At 46.9% G+C, this 15,000-nt stretch overlaps 1 protein-coding gene across 3 annotated transcripts in view; it reads left to right on the top strand.

The window, feature by feature from the left end:
• The window catches only part of hdac6 (histone deacetylase 6), a 56,042-nt gene that overhangs the window by 26,041 nt on the left and 15,001 nt on the right, over window positions 1-15,000 (top strand). For all 3 annotated transcript variants that reach the window (XM_056274064.1, XM_056274065.1, XM_056274066.1), the window contains exons 15-17: window positions 1,409-1,515; window positions 5,858-5,925; window positions 6,042-6,192. In XM_056274064.1, the coding sequence (XP_056130039.1) occupies window positions 1,409-1,515; window positions 5,858-5,925; window positions 6,042-6,192 (326 nt within the window). The remainder of the gene's footprint in view (window positions 1-1,408; window positions 1,516-5,857; window positions 5,926-6,041; window positions 6,193-15,000) is intronic.

A 15,000-nucleotide genomic window follows, 5' to 3' on the forward strand; every position in this document is an offset into this window, starting at 1 on the left:
ACTACTTCACTGCTTCACTGTCAATAACGTGAACTCTCTTTATCAGCCCAGCTTCTCAACATGCTCGTAACCCCAGAATAGGCTGTCGTTCTTCCGTCACTACAGAAAACAGTGTATAGACCATTTTCTCTATGCATTTCAATGTCAATCTGCATGTACCTTTAGTGGGGATTGGCTCATCTTTGTAGTTGCACAGATTCTGCTTCTTACGAGAGATTTTAAGTTTCATCCATAGTTTAAGGAACTCGATCCATGACAGGATGTTCGCCTGGGCCCCTGTATCCATTTTCAGTGCTACAGTTGTGCCATTAACATCCACATGTGTAATCCATTCATTATTACAGGTTTGATCCTTCACCTCTCCTATGTAAAAATGCAGATCCTCTTCTTCACTGGTATTCGATTCTCCACTGGTTCCTTGCTCCTCTACAACTTTTACTTTCCTTCTGGCATTGTAGCATCTGGCAAAATGATTGATGTCACTGCATTTCCTGCATTGTTTTCCAAATGCAGGTCATTTTCTTGGTGCATGGGTATTGCCAGAGCACTCACAGTCAAAAGTTTCTTCCATGGTCTCTTGTTACATCGCACATGCCCCTTTTGCCGACTGTTTTCCTGCACATTTACTGCTTATAGCATCAACAGTTCCATCACCCTCATCCTTAGCTGAATCTTTGCATTTTCTGAAACTTGGCAGATACTGACTGCCATCTCCAGGCTCAAATCCATCTCTGTGGGGAGACACATCCTCACCTTCTTATCTCGGACTGCAATCACAATTTGTCCAATATCATTGAGTTACATAGTGTTCCAAAAACACATGACTGGCTTTTGAGTTGGAGGTCCATTACGTACTGCTCAATAGACCCATTGTCTTCCTGTAGTCTGTTATGGAAAACATACCTCTCATAAGTCTCATTCTTCCTTGGTGTGGACTATGCTTCGAATTTAGCAATCACTGCTTCATAGTTGTCTTCTTCATCTTCATCCCATGTGAAGGTATTGAAAACATCCAATGTTGCATGTCCCATGATGATTAACAACAATGCTGTCTTCCTCTAATCGGCATATTTGTTTGCACCAGTCACCAACGGATATAGTTCAAAACTTTGCTTAAAACCTTCCCAGTTTTCGGCTACATTGCCAGTCAGTGCCAACTCTGCTGGCGGGCAAATGGCATCCATCTTTCAACTGTTTATGTACTAGCAAAAGCACCCCACTGCTGGTACCATGTTTTGAGCAACCTCAACATTAGTATTATTCATTCAAAAGCAACTTTACTCAGAGAACAAATTCCATATCACTACAGAATGGAGCTCCCTCTACAGGCATTACATAAAACAACACATCAATACAGCTAGAATGACCGTGTGTGTGTGTGTGTGTGTGTGTGTGTGTGTGTGAGAAGGGAGGTTATAATTTGCAGTCGACAGCAGAGGGCGCTGCAGCCTGTGTCAGGTCTCTGCTTGGAGAGCCCTGCCTGCCCCTGCAACCACCCACCTCGCCCAGTGACAGGTACTACTGTCTATGTGCAGGGTTGGGTAGTAACAGATTACATGTAAATGGGGTTACATGATGAGATTACAAAAATAAGTAACTATAATTAGCCCAGATTACATTTGAAAAATGTGTAATTAGAATATAACTACATTGTCAAAGATTACTTGATTACATTTTTGATTATGTCTTTAAAATATGGCAATTTAAAAATTATGAAACTTTTTTATGATAACTCATGCTCTATTAATTCATGAAAAGTGTGTCTGATGTACGAGGTTTCTTAGTCAAGTGCTCCACTTTGTGGTAGTGATTGGCACAGCAGTTCTTTACAGTGGCGGTCTATTCCGTTGCCTACCAACACGGGGATCGCCGGTTCGAATTCCCGTGTTACCTCCGGCTTGGTCGGGCGTCCATACAGACACAATTGGCCATGTCTGCGGGTGGAAAGTCGGATGTGGGTATGTGTCCCGGTCGCTGCACTAGCGCCTCCTCTTGTGGGTCGGGGCACCTGTTGGGGGGGGGGGGGACTGGGGGAAATAGTGTGAGCCTCCCACGTGCTACATCCCCCTGGTGAAACTCTTCACTGTCAGGTGAAAAGAAGCGGCTGGTGACTCCACATGTATGGGAGGAGGCATGTGGTAGTCTGTAGAGGAGGTGGAGCAGAGACCAGGACAGCTTGGAGGAGTGGGGTAATTAGCTGGATATAGTTGGGGGGAAAAGTCCAAAAGAAAAAAAAGTTTCATTCACCAAATCATTCAGTGCTTGACCGCAGCTCCAGCTGCGTAGTCCCACTCACTGAACTGAAACACGGCAAACGTTCAGTTCAGCTCGCTAGCTAGTGAACTGAGCACGGCCGTTTGTGAAGAATAAGCTAGTGAGCTGAGGATGTATGTGGATAAAGATACCGTTTGTGAAGTGAAAGCTGCTGTGACAAAATCCTACCGCATTATGTGCGGCACATATTTTTTTGTGACACCTAATTGTTAAATTGAATATTTGGGACTGGGTATCTGATAGTGTAGTGGTCTATTCCGTTGCCTACCAACATGGAGATCCCGGTTCGAATCCCCGTGTTATCTCTGGCTTGGTCGGCTATCACTACAGACACAATTGGCTGTGTCTGTGGGTGGGAAGCCGGATTTGGGTATGTGTCCTGGTTGCTGCACTAGCGCTTCCTCTGGTCGGTCGGGGCGCCTGTTCGGGGGGGAGTGGGAACTAGAGGGAAGAGCGTGATCCTCCCACGCGCTACGTCCCCCTGGTGAAACTCCTCACTGTCAGGTGAAAAGAAGCGGCTGGTGACTCCACATGTATGGGAGGAGGCATGTGGTAGTCTGCAGCCCTCCCCGGATCAGCAGAGGGGGTGGAGCAGAGACCGGGACGGCTCAGAAGAGTGGGGTAATTGGCAGGGTACAATTGGGGAGAAAAAGTGGGGGGGAAAAAATTGGTACTACTTTCTACTTCGAGACTTCAAAATATTAGAGCGAGAGGGGCAGGCTTGAGCGACTCAGTGCCTGTCTGGCACCAGTAGTTTGTGCCAGTACCAGTACTAGGGCTGTCAACATTAGCCAAAAATGACATTCGACTAAACTTAACTTAAAGACCATAGGCACGGTGGCGCAGTGGTTAGCGCGGTCGCCTCACAGCAAGAAGGTCCTGGGTTCGAGCCCCGGGGTAGTCCAACCTTGGGGGTCGTCCCGGGTCGTCCTCTGTGTGGAGTTTGCATGTTCTCTCCGTGTCTGCATGGATTTCCTCCGGGTGCTCCGGTTTCCTCCCACAGTCCAAACACATGTAAGTCAGGTGAATCGGCCGTACTAAATTGTCCCTAGGTGTGAATGTGTGTGTGTGTGTGTGTGTGTGTGTGTGTGTGTGTGTGTGTGTGTGTGTGTGTGTGTGTGTGTGTGTGTGTGTCGGCCCTGTGTGATGGCCTGGTGGCCTGTCCAGGGTGTCTCCCCGCCTGCCGCCCAGTGACTGCTGGGATAGGCTCCAGCATCCCCACGACCCTGAGGGCAGGATAAGCGGTTCGGATAATGGATGGATGGATGGATGGAAGGTTCCACAGTTTTTCCGTTTTCTGACCGTAATCCGAAGTATTTCCGAACCGGGCGTTTTAGATGGTTCAGAGTGAAAATCCCTCTGTCTGCAGCCGAGTTGGGTTGTGAATTCTCTGCCATCTCTACCACATGGTTGTGGAATTATTCGCTCATTTCAGCTTGACCTGAACTTCATCATCAACCAATGAAAGCAAGGTTGTGTGACTCCTGTCCGTCATGCAGCGTAGACATGCAGCGTAGACATGCAGCGTAGTCATGCAGTGTACTCATGCAGCGCAGACATGATGCGTACGTAGACATGCAGCGTACTCATGCAGCGTAGTCATGATGCGTAGACATGCAGCATAGACGTGCAGTGTATGCATGCAGCGCAGACATGATGCGTAGACATGCAGCGTACTCATGCAGCGTAGTCATGATGCGTAGACATGCAGCATAGACGTGCAGTGTATGCATGCAGCGCAGACATGCAGCGTAGTCATGGAGTGTACTCATGCAGCGTAGACATGCAGCGTTGTCATGCAGCAGTAATGCAGCGTAGTCATTTAGTGTAGTCATCCAGTGTAGTCATGCAGCGTAGTCATGATGCGTAGACATGCAGCGTAGTAATGCAGCATAGACATGCAGCGTATGCATGCAGCGCAGTCAGCGTAGTCATGCAGCATAGACATGCAGTGTAGTCATGCAGCGCAGTCATGCAGTGTAGTCATGATGTGTAGACATGCAGTGTAGTCATGCAGCGTAGTCAGTGTAGTCATGATGCGTAGTCATGTAGTGTAGTCAGCGTAGTCATGCAGCATAGTCAGCGTAGACATGCAGCATAGTCAGCGTAGACATGCAGCATAGTCAGCGTAGACATGCAGCATAGTCAGCGTAGACATGCAGCGTAGTCATGCAGCGTAGTCATGCAGTGTAGTCAGTGTAGTCATGATGCGTAGTCATGTAGTGTAGTCCTGCAGCGCAGTCATGCAGTGTAGTCATGATGTGTAGACATGCAGTGTAGTCAGCGTAGTCATGCAGCATAGTCATGCAGCGTAGTCATGCAGCGTAGTCATGCAGTGTAGTCCTGCAGCGCAGTCATGCAGTGTAGTCAGCGTAGTCATGCAGCGTAGTCATGCAGTGTAGTCCTGCAGCGCAGTCATGCAGTGTAGTCATGATGTGTAGACATGCAGTGTAGTCAAGCAGCGTAGTCATGCAGCATAGTCATGCAGCGTAGTCATGCAGTGTAGTCATGCAGCGCAGTCATGCAGTGTAGTCATGATGTGTAGACATGCAGTGTAGTCATGCAGTGTAGTCATGCAGCATAGTCATGCAGCGTAGTCATGCAGTGTAGTCATGCAGCATAGTCATGCAGCGTAGTCATGCAGTGTAGTCATGCAGCGTAGTCATGCAGCGTAGACATGTAACGTACTCAGCGTAGCGGCCAAGGCTCACAGCCGTGGTGCTGCTGCTTTTGTTTCACTAACGAATTTCCCACTCGGATGTCTGTTGTTGTTTTTTTTTACAGTTCGGTTATATAGTCATATATGGGTTGACAGCCCTGGTCGGTACTGTTTCTGTAGTGGTGACTTGATTTGAAAATGCATTGTATTTGCTTTGATATGTTTAAAGAGAAAAAGTCTTCAGAAAAAAGTCTTTTGTGGAACGTCCACTTTTGTAGCATAAAGTGCAGTATTTTTAAAGTAAAGTGTAGTATTTTCAGTGTTTGATTTTGAAGTTCTCCAAAAATAATTCAAAAGTATTCAGATTAGATTACTTTTTTGTAATTCAATGGATGTACTAATTACTAATTACGAAAATTGCCATATCATTTTTATTCAGTAACTGACTACTACTATTTCATTTTTAAATATTTATTTATTTGCTTGTGTTTTGAAATTGAATATGATTGTATTTTAAAAAAAAAAGTTTTTAAAAATCAAAAAATCTCTCTCCCTCTGTCTGTCTCTCTCTCCCCCTCTCTCTCCCTCTGTCTCTCTCTCCCCCTCTCTCTCCCTCTGTCTCTCTCTCCCCCTCTCTCTCCCTCTCTCTCCCTCTGTCTCTGTCTCTCCCTCTGTCTCTGTCTCTCCCTCTCTCTCTCTCCCTCTCTCTCCCTCTGTCTCTGTCTCTCCCTCTGTCTCTCTCTCCCTCTCTCTCTCCGTACGTCTCTCTCTGTTTGTCTCTCTGTCTCTGTCTCTGTGTGTGTCTCTGTCTCTGTCTCTCCCTCTGTCTCTCCCTCTGTCTCTGTCTCTCCCTCTGTCTCTCTCTCCGTATGTCTCTCTCTGGTTGTCTCTCTGTGTGTGTCTCTGTCTCTCTCTCCCTCTCAGTGCTCTGAGCTCTATCTCTGAGACCGTCTCAGCTCTGTGTCCATACTGGTCCTGTCTGCAGGTTTTAGGTACGAACACACTCACGTTTTCCTTTTCAACTAAACTTTACATGTATGAGGGTGAACCCACCACAACAGGTGTGTAAAGTTATGTTAAACTAATGTTAACTTTGTTATCTTTGTAGAGGGAGGCCCTCTTGCTGATGGTGAGGTCATCAGAGAAACAGCCAATCAGGAGAAGGTAGCAGAGACCCATCCTGCACACTCTGCTGCTGGCATGTCAACTGGCCTGGTGTATGACCAGAAGATGATGGATCACCTCAACATGTGGGACAGGTAGGGGTGTGTGTTTGTGTGTGTGTGTGTGTGTGTGTGTGTGTGTGAACTCTCATCCACAGAGGGTAAGAGCAACAGTAAAAATAAACTTCAGTTTCTTCAGCCATGTGAAAAAGCAGCAGTAAGGAGGTCTCAGATGGCTGAAGAGCATCGGTCATGGAATGATGTTGCTTCACAACAGACAAGGAATGCGACATGGAACCAGCCAATGTTAACATCACTAGAACCATGACGACAGTTGCGTAACATCAGCTTTCTACCCGTGATGAAAACAGGCAGAGAGCAAAAACAACAACTTTGTTCTGACCAGGATTTAGATTAAACCAGGATTCAGATGTGTACAACTTGTTTTTAATCAATGTAGTAAACCTGCAGGTTCTTTTTTTTTTTATCTAAAGACTAGGATAAAAATGTTGGTCAAGCTTGGTTTACAATGTTGTTTTTTTATTTATCCTCCATTTATGGAAAACGGCTTACTGCTGAATATTTTTCATGGTGATTTTTATTGCTTGGTTTCACCTGACGTCGCTTGTGTTTCATCCGGGCTTTAGAGGAACACTTGGTGGTGAACCAGCTACGATACCGGTAAGATACCAGCTACGATACCAGTAAGATACCAGCTACGGTACCAGTAAGATAACAGCTACGATACAAATAAGATAACAGCTATGATACCACTATGATATCAGTAAGATATCAGCTATGATACCAGTAGGATATCGGTACGATACCAGTAAGATAACAGCTACGATACCACTATGATATCAGTAGGATACTAGTAAGATACCAGCTACGATACCACTATGATATCAGTAAGATATCAGCTATGATACCAGTAGGATATCGGTAAGATACCAGTAAGATAACAGCTACGATACCACTATGATATCAGCTATGATACCAGTAGGATATCAGTAAGAGAACAGCTACAATACCAGTAGGATATCGGTAAGATACCAGTAAGATAACAGCCAGGATAACAGTAGGATATCAGTAAGAGAACAGCTACAGTACTAGTAGGATATCAGTAAGATACCAGCTACGATACCACTAAGATATCAGTAGGATACTAGTAAGATACCAGTAAGAGAACAGCTACAATACCAGTAGGATATCGGTAAGATACCAGTAAGATAACAGCCAGGATAACAGTAGGATATCAGTAAGAGAACAGCTACAATACCAGTAGGATATCAGTAAGAGAACAGCTACGATACCACTAAGATATCAGTAGGATACTAGTAAGATACCAGTAAGATAACAGCTACGATACCAGTAAGACACCAGTAAGATACCAGGAAGAGCTGGCGATGGAAACGTTGGTAGAAGAAGACAACAAATGTCATATGCATGCTGTGTTTTTGGGTTGTTCAAATGGAGAGGTGTTCATAGCGGTGAAGGAGTTCTTCCAGACGCAGTAATCAGAAACCTCTCTTGGGTCAAATGGACCCAAGGCCCAACACACTCAGTATGTAGTGATGACTGTGTGGAAGGATTGTAAAATGTATATGAAGTGAATTATGATCCCCTTAACCTCTCCTTCCATCCTGTACTCGGATCTGGTTGCTGTTATTTTCCAGAGGTTATGATGGAACATGTGTTTATTCATGCTTGCAGGCGGTTGTGTCGTGTTGTATAAATTGTCTGGTAGTGTTTGTGTTGATGTCTGGACAACAGTTGCATGGGAAGCATAGCGTTAGCATGGCTGTGCTACAGCTTCCTGGCTGTGGTGTTTAGTGTGGACTGGTTTCTGTCCCCACGCTGCCTGAGGAAATTACACTCACTGGCCACTTTATTAGGTACACCTTGCTAGTACCGGGTTGGATCCCCTTTTGCCTTCAGAACTGCCTTAATCCTTCGTGGCATAGATTCAACAAGGTACTGGAAACATTCCTCAGAGAGTTTGGTCCATATTGACATGATAGCATCACGCAATTGCTGCAGATTTGTCGGCTGCACATCCATGATGCGAATCTCCCGGTCCACCACATCCCAAAGGTGCTCTATTGGATGAGATCTGGTGACTGTGGAGGCCATTTGAGTACAGTGAACTCATTGTCATGTTCAAGAAACCAGTCTGAGATGATTCGAGCTTTATGACATGGCGCGTTATCCTGCTGGAAGTAGCCATCAGAAGATGGGAACACTGTGGTCATAAAGGGATGGACATGGTCAGCAACAATACTCAGGTAGGCTGTGGCGTTGACACGATGCTCAATTGGTACTAAGGGGCCCAAAGTGTGCAAAGAAAATATCCCCCACACCATTACACCACCACCACCAGCCTGAACCGTTGATACAAGGCAGGATGGATCCATGCTTTCATGTTGTTGACGCCAAATTCTGACCCTACCATCCGAATGTCGCAGCAGAAATCGAGACTCATCAGACCAGGCAACGTTTTTCCAATCTTCTATTGTCCAATTTTGGTGAGCCTGTGTGAATTGTAGCCTCAGTTTCCTGTTCTTAGCTGACAGGAGTGGCACCTGGTGTGGTCTTCTGCTGCTGTAGCCCATCTGCCTCAAGGTTTGACGTGTTGTGCGTTCAGAGATGCTCTTCTGCATACCTCGGTTGTAATGAGTGGTTATTTGAGTTACTGTTGCCTTTCTATCAGCTCGAACCAGTCTGGCCATTCTCCTCTGACCTCTGGCATCAACAAGGCATTTTCGCCAACAGAACTGCCGCTCACTGGATATTTTCTCTTTTTCGGACCATTCTCTGTAAACCCTAGAGATGGTTGTGCGTGAAAATCCCAGTAGATCAGCAGTTTGTGAAATACTCAGACCAGCCCGTCTGGCACCAACAACCATGCCACGTCCAAAGTCACTTAAATCACCTTTCTTCCCCATTCTGATGCTTGGTTTGAACTGCAGCAGATCGTCTTGACCATGTCTACATGCCTAAATGTATTGAGTTGCTGCCATGTGATTGGCTGATTAGAAATTTGCATTAACGAGCAGTTGGACAGGTGTGCCTAATAAAGTGGCCAGTGAGTGTATTTCCACACTCTTGAAGGCTTCCATTTATTTCACTGAGTTGAACGATGTTTGCAGAACCAAGTAGTTGGAAATATCTGGAAACCCAACAGACGGATAATCTTTCACTTCCAATGAGAAACCTTTCAGTGTCAGTGCGTCAGGTGTGTTCCATCAAACGCTCTTAATCCACTCTGCATAACTGTAGTCCACTGACTTCCGGTTCCTACTGCAGCGGTCATACCAGTTTCCTGTTGTTGGCGTGTGCTGTTGACAGTGGCATATTTTTCTTGATGCCTGCAAGATTTACCATGGATAAATGTCAACGACATGCACACAACTGTCAACAAACTTTTACCTGCACCTACCAGCAAACGGGTGAAAAGTTTCAACTTGTACATATCAAGCTATGTCTACAGACGGACAAATGGATGGACGGACGTCGGGCAACAGGCCACTGTGGACGAGGAGGCTGATGGTGGTAAGCGGCAGGCTGCGGTGGCTGATGGTGGTGAGCAGCAGGCCGATGTGGCTGACAATGGGGAGAGGAGAAGTGGGCAGCGGACACTGCCCGAGGCTGCTCCTCCTGTGCAGAGTGAGGCTGGTGGCTGTGTGGTCGGGGCTGCCGGTGCGTGCAGCTCTGTGTCTATAGATAATTTAGCAGGGGGGGGTGGAGGCTGACCCTGTGGTCAGGACAGTGCAGAGGGAAGATGACATGGGGAGGTCGGAGCAGGTTTCAGTACAGCGGGCAGAGAAGCTGCAGGTTGAAATGAACAGTAGGGCAGCGGAGCAGGTGGTGGATTATTTTTCTGACGCTGACATTCATTCGGTCAGTTACTACACTGCGGCAGGATGTTGGGTTGGTCAGTTACTACACTGCGGCAGGATGTGGGGTTGGTCAGTTACTACACTGCAGCAGGATGTGGTGTTGGTCAGTTACTACACTGCGGCAGGATGTTGGGTTGGTCAGTTACTACACTGCAGCAGGATGTTGGGTTGGTCAGTTATTACACTGCGGCAGGATGTGGGGTTGGTCAGTTACTACACTGCGGCAGGATGTTGGGTTGGTCAGTTGCTACACTGCGGCAGGATGTGGGGCTGGTCAGTTACTACACTGTAGCAGGATGTGGGGTTGGTCAGTTGCTACACTGCAGCAGGATGTGGGGTTGGTCAGTTACTACACTGCGGCAGGATGTGGGGTTGGTCAGTTGCTACACTGCGGCAGGATGTTGGGTTGGTCAGTTACTACACTGTAGCAGGATGTGGGGTTGGTCAGTTACTACACTGTGGCAGGATGTGGGGTTGGTCAGTTGCTACACTGCGGCAGGATGTGGGGTTGGTCAGTTGCTACACTGTAGCAGGATGTGGGGTTGGTCAGTTGCTACACTGCAGCAGGATGTGGGGTTGGTCAGTTGCTACACTGCGGCAGGATGTGGGGTTGGTCAGTTGCTACACTGCGGCAGGATGTGGGGTTGGTCAGTTGCTACACTGCGGCAGGATGTGGGGTTGGTCAGTTGCTACACTGCGGCAGGATGTGGGGTTGGTCAGTTACTACACTGTGGCAGGATGGTGGGTGTGGCAGGATGTGGGGTTGGTCAGTTGCTACACTGTGGCAGGATGTGGGTTGGTCAGTTACTACACTGCGGCAGGATGTGGGGTTGGTCAGTTACTACACTGCAGCAGGATGTTGGGTTGGTCAGTTATTACACTGCGGCAGGATGTGGGGTTGGTCAGTTGCTACACTGCAGCAGGATGTGGGGTTGGTCAGTTGCTACACTGCAGCAGGATGTGGGGTTGGTCAGTTATTACACTGCAGCAGGATGTGGGGTTGGTCAGTTATTACACTGCAGCAGGATGTTGGGTTGGTCAGTTACTACACTGCAGCAGGATGTTGGGTTGGTCAGTTACTACACTGTGGCAGGATGTGGGGTTGGTCAGTTACTACACTGCGGCAGGATGTGGGGTTGGTCAGTTATTACACTGCAGCAGGATGTTGGGTTGGTCAGTTACTACACTGCGGCAGGATGTGGGGTTGGTCAGTTATTACACTGCGGCAGGATGTTGGGTTGGTCAGTTATTACACTGCGGCAGGATGTGGGGTTGGTCAGTTACTACACTGCGGCAGGATGTGGGGTTGGTCAGTTACTACACTGTGGCAGGATGTGGGGTTGGTCAGTTACTACACTGCGGCAGGATGTTGGGTTGGTCAGTTATTACACTGCAGCAGGATGTGGGGTTGGTCAGTTATTACACTGCGGCAGGATGTGGGGTTGGTCAGTTACTACACTGCGGCAGGATGTTGGGTTGGTCAGTTATTACACTGCGGCAGGATGTGGGGTTGGATGTGCTGGATAGCAGGAAATGTTACCGTCTAAAGAAACGTGTTACTGGTGTAAGGAGAGATCTGAAAGTGCCTATGGCGACATGAAGATGAAACTCAGTTTAGATGCACCATGATTATGCAACACTTGGTGTTTCTTCTCAGCTGTCCTCTTCTGCCTGGTTTCTTACTGGTCTGTCTTCTCCTGTGCAGGGTTTCAGGGTGGCGTCAGTAAACATGAATGGGGGTAGAGATGCACAGAAAAGAGCCTTAGTAACACAAGTAATCACACAGAAAGGACTGGATGTGGTTTTTCTACAAGAAACACACAGTGACAGCGTGAATGAAATAGACTGGGGCTTATGGTGGCCAGGGCAGCATGTCCTTAGCGATGGGACAGGAGTTGCCATTTTATTCTCTTTTGCCTTAAATGTGAACATCTTGTCCAGCACAGAGGTTGTGCAGGGCCCTTAAGGTGACGGCAGAAATAGAGTAGTTTACATTTAATTTTATTAATGTTTATGCACCGTTACGTCTCTGTCTGGAGAGGGTGCAACAATTAGTGTACTGGGTAACTGAGGTGAGGGTGCAACACAGTGAGACAAACGTATAAATATAATAAAAATATTTATTAACACCATGACAGGACAAGGGAACAGCAAACTACTAAAAGTAACCCCCACCCCCTTGACAATGCTGAAAAGCACCAAACCTGAAGACAGAAGGTGGCAACCGCTCCTAACCTAGTGTGTCTAACAGAGGTAAGCTACGTGATGGGGTGTTTGCCCATGGGCATCTTACCTTGATCCCCTTGCCCAAAAGAACTAAAATTAAAGGCTAAACATAACTCAAAATGCAAAGTTAACCAAAAACAGGCCAGACATTACAAACACAAAGCAGCTACAACACACAAACTAAACTAGCTGGCCAGTGAACTGAAGACATGTGGGGGTTTAAATGGGAGACTGCACAGCTGATGGAAATTGGATGATTTGTTGACCGGTTGATTAGGTGATGAGGAGCACCTGGTGGATACCTGAATGTAGAGTCAGAGTGAGGGTTAGATACAAAAAGGCAACACAAAACAACTATACAGACACAGACACACCCGTGGCCGTAACACGCACCAAACAATGGCTCTGAGTGCAGAGGGCTCTTTAAGATGTTGCAGGACAAATTGGGTGGCATTAATCCGGGAGTGTGTATTGTATTAGGTGGAGACTGGAATTGCTGCACTGACTTTACCTTCGATAGGACTGGAGAGGAGCCACACCTTCAGTCATCCTCTGTTTTGTCCCATGTCTTAAAGAAATCTGATTTGGTTGATTTGTGGCAGATGAAACACCCTTCAGTCAGACAGTACACTTGGGTCAAAGTGTCACATGGCAGAGTTGGTGCAGCTAGACTGGTCAGGTTTTACATGTCTAGCTCCTTTACAGCTCGAGTTGTTAATTGTCAGATCCACCCGGTTGCTTTTACAGATCATCATGTAGTTTTAATGGAGCTGATCTTATCTCCCACTAGAAAACCAAACTTTTTTTTGACATTTTAATGTTAAATTGCTACATGATCACAATTTTTGCGAAAATTTTAAGTTGCTCTGGGATTGTTGGAGATCTAAGAAAGACAATTTTCTTTCTGTAACTCAATGGTGGGAGGTAGGAAAGGCCCAAATCAGGGTTTTTTGCCAACAATACACATATAATTCCACAGCCAACATTAAGAGAGCTGTATAGGAGTTAGAAGAAGAGATAAGAGACCTGGAAGATGTTTCCACCTCACAGCCTGATCAGTAGCATAATAATCTCTTACACTGTAAAAGACAGCAGCTGAACTCCTTCCTGCGAGACAGAGCTAAAGGAGCTTTAGTCCAGCACGCTTCACCAGACTCCAAGACATGGATGCACCAACTGCTTTCTTCTTTAATTTAGAGAAGTCAGTGGTTCAAAAAAACCCCAAAAAAACAAATGGTGTGTCTTTGTCTCCCTGATGGAAAGGTTTCACAATGACTTCCTTGCGAATACCACCTCTCCTCTGCTACAGTATAGACTACGTTTGTTGAGGCTGGCATTACCAAACTGGGCCATCTTACAAAAACATCCTTGGAAACACTTGGTGGTATCATCAACATCAGGTCCTCCGGAGTGCTGAAGGCGGTTGTGGATAAAGTCTGGGAGTTCCTGCCTGGGCCACTGAGGGCATTTGCTGAAAATCGTACTCTGGCTGATCAATGGGATGATGACAGTGAGTATGTTTTTCCCTCCCTGATCATCAGTCCTGCATTTGGGGCATGGCGAGGGGGGAGCGGACTGCTGCTTTCCCTGAGTACACCAGTGCTGGGTAGTTTCAGCTCTTGTGGGAAGAAGCAGTGTTATTACAGCTGTGTGAAGGTACTCAACCTTCGCTCTCTGGTTGAAGTCAAGGAGTCGAGGTGGACTGAGGTTTTTGCCCAGACTGTACCCCTGAAGGCAGGTGGAGGGTCCTGTATAAGCCTCCTGTTGAGAAACGGATGGCTGACCTCCAGTGGAGGATTATACATGGAGCAATAGCTACGAACAGACACAGAGCTCACCTGGATCCAAGCACTGGGGAGGACTGTCCTTTCTGCACTCAGAGGGAGACGTTAGAGCATTTAGTGGTCTCTTGTCCTAGATTAGTGGGCTTATTTAGAGGACTACATGAATGGGTGGGAGCTTTGGGTGAGGGTTTCTCTGTCCCCATGTTTGTTTTTGGGCCCAAATACACGGCAAGAAAAAGTCTGCTTCTGGTCCTAGTGAATTTAACTGCTAAGCTAGCGATCCGGAAGACCAGGAAGAATCAGATGCTAGGTCAGGGCTGGACTGATGTGGTGCAGAGTCTGAAGGGTTTGGTGGCGGCTCGTCTGAGGATAGAGCACGCTTCTACACCCTGACCAGTAATCTGGACTCTTTCAGGGATCTGTGGGGGTTAAGACAAGTTTTGTGTTCACTAAGTGAAGATGGGAAGATAGATCACTTGTTCTCAATTTTTAATATATTATGGTCATGTGTGTGTGTGTGTTTGTGTGTGTGTGTTTTAATTGAGCCATGTTAATGATGCCTGAGATTTTGATTTTCTTGCTTACCAGTTTAATGTTGTGTTCTGGGTAAGACGCTAAACTGCAACCGCAGGCTGTATAGGGGTAGCACCTTACCTCAGCAAGGGCCCTTTGGCTAAGGACGACGTCCCTACTGATAGATCTGGTCCTCCTGCATGCCTGTATGGTACTTCCCATGGTGCCCAGTCCAGCCAACACATTGGGATAGGAGAAGGGAACTCTGATTTCAAATCCACCTGCTGCCTTGTGGGTTGATGCCTCTTTAGGCAGAGGCTAGGAGAAGGGAACTCTGAATTCAAACCCCCGGGCACAGTCTACCCAGCTGTCAGTACCCAGAAAGGGTAAACCATGGCGGTTCCGCTCAGTCAACTCGGCAGCGATTCCGGCAACCGGCAGCTCTGTTTGTCAACTCGGCAGCAGTTCTGGCAAAAAGCAAC

This window comes from Lampris incognitus, chromosome 2 (genome assembly GCF_029633865.1).
Source record: "Lampris incognitus isolate fLamInc1 chromosome 2, fLamInc1.hap2, whole genome shotgun sequence".
Classification (NCBI taxonomy): domain Eukaryota; kingdom Metazoa; phylum Chordata; class Actinopteri; order Lampriformes; family Lampridae; genus Lampris; species Lampris incognitus.